Source organism: Oncorhynchus gorbuscha, linkage group LG02 (genome assembly GCF_021184085.1).
Source record: "Oncorhynchus gorbuscha isolate QuinsamMale2020 ecotype Even-year linkage group LG02, OgorEven_v1.0, whole genome shotgun sequence".
NCBI classification, from domain to species: domain Eukaryota; kingdom Metazoa; phylum Chordata; class Actinopteri; order Salmoniformes; family Salmonidae; genus Oncorhynchus; species Oncorhynchus gorbuscha.
The window spans coordinates 59,629,577-59,646,754 of record NC_060174.1 but is presented as its reverse complement, the minus strand read 5'-3'; the positions used below and the strand labels follow the sequence as shown (position 1 = coordinate 59,646,754).

The 17,178-nt window shown below is 42.5% G+C and overlaps 1 protein-coding gene across 3 annotated transcripts in view; it reads left to right on the top strand.

Moving 5' to 3' along the window:
* Window positions 1-17,178, top strand: part of LOC124005529 (transcription elongation factor SPT6-like) — a 65,175-nt gene that overhangs the window by 10,163 nt on the left and 37,834 nt on the right. For all 3 annotated transcript variants that reach the window (XM_046314897.1, XM_046314891.1, XM_046314906.1), the window contains exons 2-15: window positions 824-931; window positions 1,124-1,294; window positions 4,302-4,375; window positions 4,660-4,852; window positions 5,011-5,089; window positions 6,989-7,247; window positions 7,397-7,498; window positions 10,163-10,276; window positions 10,562-10,651; window positions 10,846-10,988; window positions 14,182-14,333; window positions 14,580-14,687; window positions 16,259-16,388; window positions 16,498-16,648. In XM_046314897.1, coding sequence (XP_046170853.1) covers window positions 835-931; window positions 1,124-1,294; window positions 4,302-4,375; window positions 4,660-4,852; window positions 5,011-5,089; window positions 6,989-7,247; window positions 7,397-7,498; window positions 10,163-10,276; window positions 10,562-10,651; window positions 10,846-10,988; window positions 14,182-14,333; window positions 14,580-14,687; window positions 16,259-16,388; window positions 16,498-16,648 — 1,863 coding nt within the window. In that variant the 5' untranslated portion in view covers window positions 824-834. The remainder of the gene's footprint in view (window positions 1-823; window positions 932-1,123; window positions 1,295-4,301; window positions 4,376-4,659; window positions 4,853-5,010; window positions 5,090-6,988; window positions 7,248-7,396; window positions 7,499-10,162; window positions 10,277-10,561; window positions 10,652-10,845; window positions 10,989-14,181; window positions 14,334-14,579; window positions 14,688-16,258; window positions 16,389-16,497; window positions 16,649-17,178) is intronic.

The following is a 17,178-nucleotide window of genomic DNA, read 5'->3' as shown; positions in this document are numbered from 1 at the left end:
TTTATCAACAAAACAGATTTCTAGTTGAAGTCAAGGGTACATAAATCACAATGAATGGTTCATTATCAACGTGTATTGTGAAAATACTAGCCACGTGGCTAGTAACGTAACACATGCAGGTTGTGTGCTAGCTAGCCGTTTATGACGTTCAAAATTATGAAAAGGCATAGATAGCTATGTCTTTCCAGAGAGCATTATATACAGCTGTAGGGAAAGTTGGCTAGAAACCCAAGCATCACAGAGCAGAGTGGTTCCCTATCTAACGTTACTTAGGTAATGTTAGCGAAGTGTGCTGTTTGCACTTTCTGGTCACAGCTGTTTTGTCGTCTTTTGTGCGCGAGACGTCAATCATCTCTAGTCTAGGGGAACATTATGTTCCAGATTCGCGCAACTCGTTCTGTTCAGCAATCCATTCACGAGTCTCTCTTCTGGACATTAATCCGTGGGATTCAGTGCCATGCTATTGACTTATTTGCAGCCCCGTCAACCCTGCATTCTCTAGTTTTCCTGGTTTGGTGCATCTTTGCAACTCTGAGACCAATATTCTCTGATGATACAAATTCTCTCTAGCGCAGTGGTTCCCACCCCACTTGGCCTATCCACAGGGAGGTACTTGAGAATAATCATGAAACCATAGGCCTACTGGTAAAACACACACTAGGGGGTACTCCTGGCAGAGCAACATTCAGTTGGGGGTACAGCAACCAAAAAAGGTTGCGAGCCACACACTCTACCACTGAAATTGTGTTAACCTGTAGTGTGTGTCTTCTGTTAACCTCTAGTGTGTGTCTTGTGTTAACCTGTAATGTGTGTGTCTGTGTAGGCCTTGCAGACATGTCTGACTTCTTAGACAGCGAGGCTGAGGAGTCAGAGGAGGAATTTGAGGAGAAAGACCTGAAGCCCAAAAAGACCCAGGCGTTTATGGATGATGGTGAGCTTGAACAGATGATTACAGTTGACTGATTTCTTATGTAATCATCAGACGATGTGTGAGTATGACACGTTTAATGTCTGTCAGCCAGGGCAATACTTCTGTCATGTCTTCATCAGTCAGTTCTAGTGTGTGTTTATGAGCAAATATGTTTGTGTGTGTGTTTAATGCTTCCTCCTCCTCCCCAAACAGAGGAAGAGGAGGAAGAGTTAAACACAGAGGACCAGGATGAGCACGGGAACCTGAGGGGGCTCATCGATGATGATGTGGATGAAGATGAAGAAGCGGAAGAAAAGAAGAGCGGAGGAGCGGGTAGCGGCAGCGACTCAGAGGATGAAGTCAGACACAGGCGCAAAAAACGCAGTGAGTTTGGGCTTCGGGGGCCTCACTTATAAACTTTGCGTACATTGCACTCTAAATGTCTGCGTGCGCCATTTCTGAAAAGACTGCGCACGTACAAAAAAAATTGAGATTTATAAACTTGGCGCAAGCCATACATACGCATGTTTCCGCGTTATAAATCAGACCCGTCCTGAAACTGTGCACGCATGAACAAGTATTAAATCTCTGCCTGTAAAACGCCCATCATTCACCTTTTATGGTGACAATAACACCCTTATTTGCTATACTTTGGAAGTATTGGATTTAGGCTAAGGCCGTATCTAAAGGAAATAGCAATGGCGAACTTGATTAAATGTCTCTGGAAGTGTTGGCAGTGACGTTTTCTGCCGTTTCTGAACAATGTGTTGTGGACCTGTGAACTGATCGTTTGAATTCAATAATGTTTTGCGTTTACTTTTTCCCTGACCTAAATATACTATACAAATGATGAAACATTGCCTAGTAACCTATGTATACTTGAATTTTATTTCAACTACAGTATGCCTACACACCGTGGTAGCCTGAACACTGTATATTATAAACCGTTCTCCCTTTCAGATGCATAGGCTAATATTTCAAATATTTTTATCTATCTAATATGCCCAATTAAATGTGCATGGTAATTTGTTGTAGGCAAAAGCTTCTTCTGCAATATGAACCAATCATGGCCAGAATAGGTGGTGAGGAATTTATTCTGCAATGGTTATGAAAATATGTATTATAAATGGAATATTGTTTACTTGAGACATTTGAAATTACAGTAGGCTATTCAGACGTACAGTAGCCTACAAAAACATCAATGGAAAAGGTGAACCGTCTTTTCTACCTTTAAACTGCGCTCAGAGTCAGATTGCATAGAGCAAAATACTTGAGTTTATCTTTTTACTACTGTAAAGTGGGTCCAATTAAATGAGAGATGGGATGTTGTAGGGCCTATAGGCTACTTTGCGAGTACTTAAGCATCACAGTCAGAAAAGGTGAGGAATTTATTCTGCAATGGTTCTGAAAATAAAATAAATACGAATCTTTTCCCTATGTCTAATTATTTGACATTCTAAAAATAAAACGCATCCATTTAAAAAACATCATTTTGCTCCTCACCAATGGCAAATGCAGCCGCATTCTTGTTAAGGTTTTCCTGTGTTTTTTTTAATGAATAAGCTTTTCATCATATCCCTCATTTGCACAACATACTTACTTGCCAGTTTGCAATTCAGTATTTCAACCACTAGCAGATGTGCGAACACATGCAGGCAGACTCAATAGCCTTGACTTTTCTAATGACTGCCTCGCCTGGTTCACCAACTACTTCTCTGATAGAGTTCAGTGTGTCAAATCGGAGGGCATGTTGTCTGGACCTCTGTCAGTTTCTATGGGGGTGTCACAGGGTTCAATTCTCTGGCCGACTCTTTTCTCTGTATATATCAATGATGTCACTCTTGCTGCGGGCGATTCCCTGATCCACTTCTACACAGACGACACCATTCTGTATACTTCTGTCCCTTCCTTGGACACTGCTAACTAACCTCCAAACAAGCTTCAATGCCATACAACTCTCCTTCCTTGGCCTCCAACTGCTCTTAAACGCTAGTAAAACCAAATGCATGCTTTTCAACCGTTCGCTGCCCGCACCCACCCGCCCGACTACCATCACCTGGACGGTTCCGACCTAGAATATGTGGACAACTATAAATACCTAGGTGTCTGGTTAGACTGTAAACTCTCCTTCCAGACTCATATTAAACATCTCCAATCCAAAATCAAATCTGGAATCGGCTTTCTATTTCACAACAAAACCTCCTTCACTCACTCACGCCGCCAAACTTACCCTATTAAAACGGACTCTCCTACCGATCCTCGACTTCGGCGATGTCATCTACAAAATAGCTTCCAATACTCTACTCAGCACCTTATACCACCCACCACTGCGACTTGTATGCTCTAGTCGGCTGGCCCTCGCTACATATTCGTCGCCAGACCCACTTGCTCCAGGTCATCTATAAGTCTATGCTAGGTAAAGCTCCGCCTTATCTCAGTTCACTGGTCACGATAACAACACCCGTAGCACACGTTCCAGCAGGTTTATCTCACTGATCATCCCCAAAGCCAACACCTAATTTGGCCACCTTTCCTTCCAGTTCACTGCTGCCAGTGACTGCAACGAATTGCAAAAATCGCTGAAGTTGGAGACTTTTATTTCCCCCAGCTATCTGAGCAGCTAACCGATCGCTGCTGCTGTACATAGTCCATCTGTTAATAGCCCACCCAATCTACCTACCTCATCTCCATACTGTTTTTATTTACTTTTCTGCTCTTTTGCACACCAGTATCTCTACTGGCACATAATCATCTGCTCATTTATCACTTCAGTGTTAATCTGCTAAATTGTAATTATTCGCTCCTATGGCCTATTTATTACCTACCTCATGTCTTTTGCACACACTATATATCTTTTTTTCTACTCTGTCATTGACTTGTTTATGTTATTGGCTTGTTTAATGATTATTCCATGTGTAACTCTGTTGTTGTCTGTGTCGAACTGCTTGCTTTATCTTGGCCAGGTCGCAGTTGTAAATAAGAACTTGTTGTCAACTAGCCTACCTGGTTAAATAAAGGTGAAATAGATTTTTTTTAAAGCATGGTCTAAAGTTTACTGGGTGGTAAGCACATTCTCACTTCATTTTTATAAATACCAACGTATGTGTAAAAACTGTCGGAATCACATTTTGGGTATATTTTGTACGTATGAATGGTTTATAATTGAGGCCACTGGGCTGTTTAAGAGTTTCATTCCAAAAGGTTGTTCACTCCCTTCCACTTTGTGGATCTGATAGTCTTGTCTAGTAGATAAATGGAAACAATTTTATGGAAGCTCATTTCCACTCTCTCTTGCCTTCCCCCCCACCTCCCTCTTCTTTTTCCCCTCCCTCTCTCCCTTCCAACATTTTTCTGCCCCTCTCCTCCCTCTTTCTCCTTCCCTCCCCTCCAGACTATGATGACTACCTGGATGATGATGACCTGGACCTCATTGAGGAGAACTTGGGGGTCAAAGTCAAGAGGAGGGTAAGCAGACATATCCTCTCTGGCATGCTTTCAATCGGGAATCTAAGCCTATATTAATAAATTCACTGATCTAGGATCATATCCACCTTGGCTATATAATCATATCATTAGATCATATTAATTATTATCTAGAAGGAAAAACTGATTCTTTAGCAGATCTCCTACTCAGAGATGCTTTGTTATTAAAATGACTCACGATTACATGTTAGTAATGGCACACATTCAATTATCATATGAACGCATGGACCCCGGTTAAAAGCTCTCTCCCTCTGTGGCCCTGACAGAAGAAGAAGTATGACCGCGTGAAGCTGATGGATGATGATGAAGATGACGAAAAGGACCAGATTGCAGACGAGATCTTCCACGGAGGAGACGGAGAAGGGGAGCTGGAGGAGGGAGAGACCGTCGACCCGCCCCTCCATCGCCATGGTGAACGCCACGATGAAGAGGAGGAAGAGGAAGGAGAGGAGGAGTCAGGTACTTGCGATAATGCTAATAATGTTACAGATTTAAGTCTTTTTGAGAAACTAAAAGCGCTATATAGGCAAATGTAAACATATTACAGGAAAGGGAATTATACATACTTTTGGATGTATACTTTCTGGTTGTGTAACTGATTTCAACAATTTCCTCAGATATTGACGACTTTATTGTGGACGACGATGGCCAGCCCATCACAAAGAAGAGAGGCAAGTTCTCAGGATACACGGACGCGTGAGTGTTCACACACACCTCAGTCAACTTGACAGAACGGTATGATGCCATTTGACCTAGTTCTTCCTGCATTCAGAAAGTATTCAGACCCCTTGACTTTTTCCAATTTTGTTATGTTACAGCCTTATTCTAAAATTGATTAAATAAATAAAATACCTCAGCAATCTAAACACAGTACCCCATAATGACAAAGCAAAATCATTTTTGGGGGGAATTTCTTTTAAAAAAATGTTTAAAAAATCTTTATTCACATAAGCATTCAGACCCTTTGCTGTGAGACTTGATATTGAGCTCAGGTGCATCCTGTTTCCATTGATCATCCTTGAGATGTTTCAACAACTTGATTGGAATCCACTTGTGGTAAATTCAATTGATTGAACATTATTTGGAAAGGCACACACCTGTCTATATAAAGGTCCCACAGTTGACAGTGCATGTCAGAGCAAAGACCAAGCCATGAAGTCAAAGGAATTGTCTGTAGAGCTCAGAGAAAGGAATGTGTCAAGGCACAGATCTGGGGAAGGGTGCCAAAACATTTCTACAGCAATGAAGGTCCCCAAGAACCAAGTGGACTCCATTCTTAAATGGAAGAACTTTGGAACCACCAAGACTCTTCGTAGAACTGGCCAGCCGGCCAAACTGACCAATCGGGGGAGAAGGGCCTTGGTCAGGGAGGTGACCAAGAACCCAATGGTCACTCTGACAGCTCTAGAGTTCCTCTGTGGAGATGGGATAACCTTCCAGAAGGACAACCATCTCTGCAGCACTCTACAAATCAGGCCTTTATGGTAGAGTGGGCAGACGGCACTCCTCATGACAGCCCGCTTGGAGTTTGCCAAAAGGCACCGGAAGGACTCTCAGACCATGAGAAACAAAATTCTCTGGTCTGGTGAAACCAAGATTGAACTCTTGGCCTGAATGCCAAGCGTCATGTCTGGAGGAAACCTGGCACCATCCCTACGGTGAAGCATGGTGGTAGTAGCATCATACTGTTGGGATGTTTTTCAGCGGCATGGACATGGAGAGACTAGTCAGGATCGAGGGAAAGATGAACAAAGCAAAGTACAAAGAGATCATTGATGAAAACCTGCTCCAGAGGGCTCAGTACCTCAGACTGTGGCCATGGTTCACCTTCTAACAGGACAACGACCCTAAGCCCACAGCCAAGACAGTGCGAGAGTGGCTTCGGGACAAGTTTCTGAATGTCCTTGAGTGGTCCAGCCAGAGCCCGGACTTGAACCTGATCTAACATCTCTGGACACCTGGAAATAGCTGTACAGCAACACTCTCCATACAACCTGACAGAGCTTGAGAGGATCTGCACAGAAGAGTGGGAGAAACTCCCTAAATACAGGTGTACCACGCTTGTAGTGTCATACCCAAGAAGACACCAGGCTGGAATTGCTGCCAAAGGTGCTTCAACAAAGTACCGACTGAGGGAACCTATACTTATGTAAATGTGATATTTCAGTTTTTGTTTTTTGTAAATTTGCAATGATTTATAAAAACCTGTTTTTGCTTTGTCGTGGGGTTTTGTGTGTCGATTGAGCGGGGGAAAATGATTTAATCCATTTTAGAATGAGGCTGTAACGTAGCAAAATGTGGAAAAGGCGTCATGGGGTCTTCCCGAAGGCGTTGTACATAGAAAGTGCAGAACAAACATTGAGATTAGAGTCTTACTTAAAACTTACCCGTTCAAAGCAGCTATGATCCATTTATCTATTTATTTTAATTACGTACATTGGTTTATGAAGCAGCTCTTCAACATGCTTACCAAGATATGAACTTAGGTATGAAGTGATCAAATAATACAAAATGGAGTCTCACCCTCTCCCTCACTCCTCCACACCCCATCCGTCTCTCTTCCTCATTCCTCTTTCCTCTTCTCCCCGTCTAAAGAGCCCTCCAGGAGGCCCAGGAGATCTTCGGCGGTGACTTTGATTTTGCAGAGTTTGATGCTGACGGAGCATATGACCAGGGTGAGGAAGAGGAGGAGGACCAGGACGAAGAGGCCTGGGACCAGCCCAAGAAGCAGACGAAGAGGAGAGTGGGGAGGAAGAGCATCTTCGAGATCTATGAGCCCAGCGAGCTGGAGAGTAGTCACATGACAGACCAGGACAACGAGATCCGCTCCACAGACATGCCAGAGAGGTTCCAGGTGTGTGGGGGTGGCGGGTTGTTTTTGTGAGTGAGGGTGTGTGTGTGTGCTTTGTCTGTTTCACCCTCCTGTGTCCTTGAATATAGTTGTGCCATCTCAATCAAGCCCTGTGTGTGTGTCTCACCCTCTCTCTGTGTTCTGCTCTGTAGCTGCGCTCCATCCCAGTGAAGCCTGCTGAGGATAATGAGTTAGAGGAAGAGGCAGAGTGGATCTACAGAAATGCCTTCTCAACCCCCACCATCTCCATGCAGGTAGGAACCTCTGACCATACTACACATTCACTTCATACATACTACACACTGACTACATACTCACACACTATTTTAGCCCACCCCACCATCTCCATACCGGTAGGAACCTCTGACCTTACTATAAAGCCCTAACTTACGATATGATATATCCAGGGCTCCAGAATAACATTTTCTCCTGGTGGCACTGGTGCAAATAAGTTTTTCAGTTGGTGGCACCAGGCCATGATTTGGTCACACTAGAGCTGTGGTGGTCACACATTTTCGTCAGCCGGTGATTGTCAAGCAAATAACTGTCGGTCTCACGGTAGTTGAACGTTAATAAACATAAACACATTTATCATCTGGCTTCCACATATGCTGACCCTTTGGAACATCTATATTTTAAAAAGTAATAAATCCATTATTTATTTTAGACAGGTCTAAAGAAGCATGATTATGAAGAAAATGTAGTCTATTTCAAAAGAACAGAACAACATAATCTTGAGTTGTCCTGATCAGGCTATGCTAAATGACTGTGGGTTACACGAGTTCATTTAGCAGACAAGATTTGCTTAGAATTCCATGGCATTATTTTCTAGTAATGAACAATACAATTGAACAAAGCTGAATAAAATCAAAAGGATATTTTCTGAAACGTTTTGAGGGCGTGTCCACATGGCTATTCTTCGTTTAACAGCGTTTTAACAAATAAATAGGTATTCATATATGCTTAATTTAGAGTTATTAATGTATCTTTAGTTGTTCTACAAAAGTTGGTCCACCTGTTTTTTTTTTTTTATACATTGTAAGGCTGCATGATGCGAAACAGTTGCTTTAATGGCATGAGCTCTGCTTTGTTTATTGCGCAGGCTGTACACACGACATCAGTCACTCATTCACAATTTGACTTGATAATGCCTAAAATTTTGCAGTGACATAATTGTCACCCATCAGACTATTCTTGATTTCATCTTGTCTTTACATATACTAAATAATATGTGACAATTTATTTAGAATGGACCATTATCATGCACCTGTATCGAAACAGGGGCAGTTGGAAAAAATAAGTGTCATCTATGCACTTAAATAGCGAAAGGAGGATGCTTTTCCCTTTGGTTTATTTTCATGCCAGTCAGGTAGGCTATACTCCTGTGGTATATAATCAATGTGCTTAATATTAAGTTGAGAAATAAATATAGTAGGCCTAGCCTATAGAAAGCTGATCTTCCTCTTTTTAGTAGAGGCCATCACTTTTTTTTTCTTGCTCAATTGCATTGCCTGTTGAAATGTTGAGCTCATGGGCACTCATGAAGTGTTTGATTTATTTTCATTGGTGTCACATTAGAGGGAAAATAGAGTGCCGAGTACCAGGCAGTTAACAAGTTTGGTAGGCTACTAATGACAATCAGCAGCATCAGAGCTTGGAGAAGCCTAATTACCTTGACTAAACGGTTATGTGGAATTTTAATACCTTCATGACTTGGGACTGCCGGTGTGGCGGTAATATGGTCACCGCAACAGCCCTAGGTCACACCAATTTCTTTTTGTGGTGTCACGCAATCTTATAAAGTATTTCACAATGCTTTTTAAAATGTAAGCGATCGACTACTGAGATGTCATTCAATAAATTAGTTTCATCTTATATGTTATGATTCAAAATATTTTCATGTGCTACATAATCCATTTATTGTCATTTAATTTTGGTTTGACAATTAGGCTGTTGTATTTTACTATTAAAATAGGGTTCCAGAATCATACTAATTGTATTTTTTTTTCAATCAAGATGAATTTGGCTTGCATCTTTATGTGCACTAATATCATAGGCAAATTTATTTGGGACCATCTGAGTAACTCAAAACACGTTAGCAAGATATAAAAATATACTTGAAATATAAAACCCAACTGCTAGTAACCATGTATAAATTTAACAGTAAATGTAATGTCCAAAAGAAAGCGTACCCCATTCCTCATCTCAAAGCCGTATCAAATATCTCATTTGTAGGCTATAATAGTTGCTATTAAGCTCAAAGTTGAGAAATTATACCTAAAGAAAGCTGAGAACATCCTCTATTCAACTGTGACAACAGGATTGTTGTGTTCTCCCCACAATTTGATTTGACAATATTACACAATCAGAACGCATGTTTTCTCCCGGAGCATTTTTTTGGGGGGGGCACCGCAACAGGCCCCGCAAAAGGCCCCAGCAAAACAGGTACATGGGTAGGCAGATACTTTCATCATAGGAATCGTGAGGATAATGTACTTTACAGTTTGACCAAATCATGGGTTTAGCCTCCTAAAAAATATGACATTTTTAGTGAGGTGACCATGTAGAATGTGCAGCTCGCACCGATGCGACTAATTAAAAATGTAACTCACACAGCCAAGTCAAATGTCACAAAATGCGACTAAATGGTCGCAGTCTGAAACCCTGGATATATCCATATCAATCATCCTCAATGCTGGTGTTACCTACAACCACCACATACCTTGCAGACAACACACAGACACCCAACACCCCAATAACTCACTAAATATCCCATTTCATTCTCCTCATCCAATACCTCACCCAATCACACGATCTTCATACACATGAACAGCCCAGCACATTCCTTACTGTCTCGGGCCGGCACCATACTCTTCTTTCTTTGTTAAAAAACGATCAATTGTTTTCTGGGTGTTCAGGAGAGTACAGACTACCTGGACAGAGGGACCACCACAAACCTCAGCAGGAAAGGCCCCAGCACCATCGCTAAGATCAAGGAGGCCCTCAACTTCATGAGGAACCAGCACTTTGAGGTACACCACCCGATTACATTTGCGTGAGTGTGTAGTGGCTAAGGCCCTAAAGGCGTCCGCATACAAAGGTTTGGTTTGATCCTAGCAGATCTTGGCTAGGCGACGCAAACGTCTGTGCTCGCTTATTCCCTTAAAAGACCTATGCTTGAAAAACAAGCAATATTACTGTTTGTCCCTCTTGAGACGCCGTAGCAACAACAGAATTCAGAATTAGTCTGTAAATCAAGCTTTACAGTGGTGTCTGTCTCATGTTCTCACCCACTTTAAATTATTTGTTTTCTCCAGGTTCCGTTCATCGCATTCTACAGGAAGGAGTATGTAGAACCGGAGCTCAACATCAACGACCTGTGGAAGGTTTGGCAATGGGACGAGAAGGTAAAGGATGACCTCATCACAACCTTTGGCATCTAACATGACTTTGAGGTTCACACCCCACACACTTTTGCGTATACCAGCAGTTGGTCACCTTAGCTTAGATTGTTACAACTGTAATCCAATAGAAATAAAGTTGTTTCTTATTTACCCACTTCCTGACCCCTGACCTGTACCCCTGACCTCTGGGACCCCAGTGGTGCCAGCTGAAGAGCAGGAAGCAGAACCTGACACGACTGTTCCGGAGGATGCAGTCGCACCAGTATGAACAGATCTCTGCCGACCCTGACAAACCCCTGGTTGATGGCATCAGACCCCTGGACACGGCTGATATGGAGAGGTATGTACTGTGTCTGAAAGGGCATCCTATTCCTTATCTCAGGGGTTGGCAACAGGCGGCCCTTAGGCCAGGTCTCAATTAGAGCCTGACCGATATGGGATTTTCTACTCCTATTTTAGAGTGAAAATATTGACTGATATACAGTACCAGTCAAAAGTTTGGACGTACGTACACATTCAAGAGTTTTTCTTTATTTTTACTATTTTCAACATTGTAGAATATGAAATAACACATATGGAATCATGTAGTAACCAAAAATGTTAAACAAATCAAATGTATTTTATATTTGAGGTTCTTCGTATTAGCCACCGTTTGCATTGATGACAGCTTTACACACTCTTGGCATTCTCTCAACCAGCTTCATGAGGAATGCTTTTCCAACCATCTCGAAGGAGTTCCCACATGTGCTGAGTACTTGTTGGCTGCTTTTCCGTCACTCTGCGGTCCAACTCACCCCAAACCATCTCAATTTGGGTTGAGGTCGGGTGATTGTGGAGGCCAGGTCATCTGATGCAGCACTCCATCACTCTCCTTGGTCAAATAGCCCTTACACAGTGAAAACATATGATTGATGGAAGTTGATAATTCAATAATAACAGTAGGCAAAAGCAACAAAATGCAGATTGCAGAATTATTCTAAATTGTTAAGCAAGCTTTGAATTTGTGTCCTTAAAGGTTAGGAGCATCACATAAAATCTATGGTAGCACCAGAAAGACAATATTATTTCTGTTAAAACTGTTACTCTTGTGAAAGGAGGATGAACAGCATGGTTAGGGTTTAGGGACATCCCAAGGGTCCCGGATAGCACTAACCCTCAAGTTAGTGCGGGCGGCAGCGTAGCCTAGTGGTTAGAGCGTTGGACTAGTAACCGGAAGGTTGCGAGTTCAAACCCCCGAGCTGACAAGGTACAAATCTGTCGTTCTGCCCCTGAACAGGCAGTTAACCCACTGTTCCCAGGCCGTCATTGAAAATAAGAATGTGTTCTTAACTGACTTGCCTGGTTAAATAAAGGTAAAATAAAAAAATAAAAAAATTAAAAAAAGTACTCTCACACAGCTAGTTAGTACTCGTACTGGAAATGGGGTAGCGAAATGTGAATTTGGACCAGTCCCTGACAAGTAACAATCCATACATTAAAATGTAACTATCAAAAACTACTTTGGAACCTGCTATGTTATTTTTTGTGTCTCTGAAAACATTGGAATGACCACTTGAGGAATTCCCTTTGCAAAGAGCAAATATAACACCAGATTTCGCAGGCTTCTCTAAAGGGCTGTAACATTAACGTTACCACAGAGTTGATCGTTCTTAGCATGGCACTTCCTTCACATTTGAGCATAGCATTCATTGTTTGTCACGACACCCAAAACCCTACCACGTAACAGTATAGGTCCAGTGCACATTTTTGGCAATTTATTGAGCTGGCACTCACCGTAGAAGCAGTAACAGTTAGGTCACAGTATTTCACTCTCCTCACTGACTGGTGTAGTTGCTTTGGGTGATTGTGTCCAATCTTACTGTAGCATGCCAAGGAAAGATAGGCTAATGGCCATGAAAAGAGCGCCATCTTCAGCACAAATAGTGAAATGCCCCCCCCCCCATGAAGAACAGCTTCTTTTTTTTTATCTCATTTTTTGGGTGGATTATATACTGATACAAATACATCTGAAAAGGCCAATATTGTCTGATAATATCAGTCGTGCTCTATTCTCAATGTTATCAAGGTATGATATTATTGTTTTTTTCCCCAAATCAAATCTATTTTGGGGCTTAGTTGTGGTCACTTTGCAAAGTACAAATTATGATCATGTTTTTCCGGCCCCCCAACCATTCACGCTGGATCTAGTTGCCTACACCTGCCTTATATAGGGTACTACCTTTGACCAGAATGCGTCTTAACACAGGGCCATAGGAGAACGCTGTGGTACGAGGAAGGTCAGTGTGACCTGTGTCAACAGGTCACACTGATATAGTTGATGATTGACAAGCTCTGTCCTGCACATTGTGTAAACGACAGGTGTAAAAGGACCGATAAGGGATATTGTAGAAATAGAAGTTCAGGAATCAGTGCTTTAAAAAATAAAATAATAATAATAATAATAAGATTGTGTGCTCCAGTGTTGTAATGCACTAGGGGCCAGTTTCCCAGACACACAAAGCCTAGAGAATCTCCCCAAAAATTCTGTGCCTGGTATTCTGACTTGACATATTAATAACCAGATATTGAAACAGTTCACGAGAATGCATAATAATGAATTGAATATGTTATGTGTATAATCCCATTTCCTTCCGTGCTGCGATGTAGCCTGTAAAGCGAGAAAGATGCATGTTAGAGTTTGGTTGGCACGCGGGCAAATCCTGTTATGTACGCTTTCCATTCATGTATTTTTGTGTGTTTAGTTTGCCTTACAAAGTGCACGTTGTAATGGTATTGAGATCACTATTTCTACAGGAGTATATGTTACAAACCTCCCTATTAATCCTCGTTATTGATGATGTAAAATGGTACCTCCTGCTGCTTCGGGAGTTTTGGCAAACCAGGTCTGCAGTCTGAAGCTTTTATCCCCCCTGGCCAAATCCCAGGGGGAGATAAATGTTACTCCAATCTATTATAGGCTTTTTTCATGGGCTAATTGTTACCTAAAGCTAGTTAGTTGAGTTATATGTTATGGTGCATTTAGTGCCTGTATTTCAACCTGTTAATTGTTGATCCCTGATGGAATTTACTTTAAGCCATGTCATTCCTTTCTTGGCCGGGTTGCGGGCAGTTATTATTAAGGCCTGTTGTGTATTGAGTTGAACCTTGATTTGATTTATTTTCAGTTTACCCAAAGTTTGTTTCCTGTTCTGGCCATCGTCATGTTTATTTTGTGTGTACATTGCTGCACATAGTATACAACAGTTTTGGTGCCTCTTCTCCACTAATAAAAGCCACCCCTGGGCATTGCACTGTGTCCATTTGTCTGCCTCCTAACTGAAACCTCCACCCCTAGGGAGATTTCCCATACACTTAGTTTGTGTCCAGGAAGCTGGACCCAGATTTCCCGTTACATGATTGTCAAAGTGCAGAAGTCTCATATCCCCATGTCTTCATAAAAGACATAGGACCAATTTAGTGAAGTCCAGCTAGTGTAACTGTTTCCCTCTCCCCTCCTCTTTTCTCCTTTCCTCACCTCTTCTCCCCTCCTGTAGACTGAAAGACGTCCAGTCCATAGATGAGCTGAGTGATGTGTACAGCCACTTCCTGCTGTACTACGGCAGAGACATCCCCAAGATGCAAAACACAGCCAAGGCCGCCAGTAAGAAGAAGACGCTGAGGAAGATCAAGGAGGTTAACGAGGACGGTGGGAAAACATAAATTATTGGGCTTATTGTTACATTTTCTTACTGAAAACTGTTATAGTAAATAACTACATTGTTACCCAGAAATGATTTGATAAGGAGATCGAAACAGCTGCAATGAGGGTGGCATTGTTGCATGGAAAGTAAAATAACGGCACCTTTTGAACAACCAGGCTTTGTCTTTATTTTTAAATGTGTTTACCACCCTCCACACTGTGTGACATCATGTCTCTTCCCTGTCCATTCAGGTGAGGAGGAAGAGGTGGAGGTGGAGGAGGAGGAAGAGCAGAAGGGGCCAGACCTGAAGCTGGCATCTCGTAGAGACATGTACAGCATCTGTCAGAGCGCAGGGCTCGGTAAGTCACCTCTGCTGACCTCTAATATGGTGTCTTTTTATCCCTACTTTATTGGACATATGCTTGACTTCATGTGTGCGTGTAGTGGATGCAGGGGCCTTGACATGTGGGCATACCTGGTTTACATTTCACATGCAGTACCCTGCACTGCCTCAAGACATTACTTTTGGCAATCTGTCCTTTTCGTATTCAGCAGAGACTGATCTTTTAAAATAAGGGCTGTCAAAGTTAATGCATTAATAACGCATTAATGCATTACATTTTGAATGCCTTTTGAACACATGAACTGCACCGCGCAGTCTCCAAAGGTCCTTCACAGTGTCCTTACACAACAGCGGGTTCGACAATGCCCTAGCCAAATGGCCAAAAATTGTTGGGCGTTTCAATAACAGCCTACCGAAACAACAACCACTGAAAGATGCTCTGGCCCAACATAAAACGAACATCACCATGCCAACCACAGCTGACCTGGAGAAACTGCAGAATTTGGGGGCAGTACTGTAGCCCTGCAAGTAATCTTCTTTATCACTCTGTTAGTGAGTGTGAGAGAGACCATGTTCTGTACATTTCCTGCTCAATGGTGTTGCATGCTTTGTGTCATCTCCTTTGGGTGATGGAGAGCTCTGATGACGTTCACAGACCTGGAGAAACGCAAGGAAAGCACCAACCTCACGTGGCTGAAGATCGCCACAGCACCCGACCCAAGGTTTAAGGACCTGAAGTGCCTTCCTAGACCTAGACCTGGGAGGTGTGTGCTTTGGTCAGCAACTTGCTGAAGGAAGAGAGGCCTGCACAGCAACCTGATAAAGCAACAGAGTCCGAGCCACCAAAGAAGAAAGCTGCCCTCTTGTTCAGTTCTTCTGAGTCTGTGTCCGATGAAGAGGAGTCCTTTGAGAAATGTGTGGAGTGTAGGCACACACCAGGCTGGCCTGCATTGCACGAAGGCTCCTGGCAACGCCTGCCACATCAGTACCTTGTGAGAGGTTGTTTTCACTCTTTGGCCGTATCGTACAGAAGAAGAGAGCAGCTTTTTCATCTGAAAATGTCAGTGGGCTTGTTTGTCTTAGCAACTCAGTCGGTGAAAAGAAATGGGAGGACGACTGAAGTGTATGGTCACAAGTTTATGTTCAGTGGAATTCATGACATTGTTGGTCAGGTTTATGCTATTTGCCAGTGCTTTTTTCTTATAGCCAACCCTCCAATCGGTAACTGGGAGAACAATAATTTGGAATGGCTGACGCTTTAAGTGTGTGTGTGTGCGTGCGTGTGTGTGAACTTCATGAACATTTGAGGGAGTAGGCCTGCTTGGAGCATTATTAGTAAGTTACAGGACTTTTGTATTGCTTGTTTATGGTGAAAACATTCTGATACAGAGTATTTCTTGTTTCAGTACCTACATGCCTATAACACAATACACTGCTTTTTTTTGCACCAAATTTGAGCAAATAAACTTTTGAGATGAATCGTGATTAATTATTTTAATCATTTGACAGCCATAGTTAAAATATGAGTGCACTGAGACATGTATAAAGATTGAAGATCCTGTCTTCCTTCCCTTCTCTGTGTTTCAGACGGCCTGGCTAAGAAGTTTGGTCTGACTCCAGAGCAGTTTGGGGAGAATCTAAGAGACAGCTACCAGCGCCACGAGACAGAGCAGTTCCCTGCTGAGCCTGTAGAGCTGGCCAAAGACTATGTCTGCAGGTAACCACACCACACACACATCAGGTAGCTCTGTAGAGCTTGCCAAAGACTGTCTGCAGATAACACACACACTGACCCCCTACCTCTTTTTTTCTCTCTCTCTCTCTAGCCAGTTTAACAGTCCTGAGGCGGTGTTGGAGGGGACTCGTTATATGGTGGCCATGCAGATTTCCAGGGAGCCTCTGGTCAGACACGTCCTCAGACAAACCTTCCAGGAGAGAGCCAAGATCAATATCAATCCCACCAAGAAAGGAAAGAAGGTACGGGAACCAAGACAATGCACTAACACTAATGTAGAGTTATTTAGGGTATTTGGACTAAATGCGATATCTTATAAATAAATCAAATTAAATAAATATCATCCCTATGTATCACCACTCTGCTTTACTGTAGTTTAACAAACTGACAAGATACAAACGTGCTACAATGCTGTGCCAAAATATACCAAATATGAGTGAGACCTGTCTCTAGACGACAGCAAACGTGCAGACAATAAAACTAGGGCTGACCCCAATTAGTGGGCGGCAGGGTAGCCTAGTGATTAGAGCGTTCGACTAGTAACCGAACTGTTACACATCTGTCGTTCTGCCCCTGAACAAGGCAGTTAACCCACTGTTCCTAGACCGTCATCGAAAATAAGAATTTGTCCTTAACTGACTTGCCTAATTAAATAAAGAAAAAATTAAATAGTCAACTGGTCGATTGTTTGGTCGCTAGGCTGTTGGTTGACCGAGATCGTTTTAATCGAGCAGTAACAAATATATATACACTGCCGTTCAAAAGTTTGGGT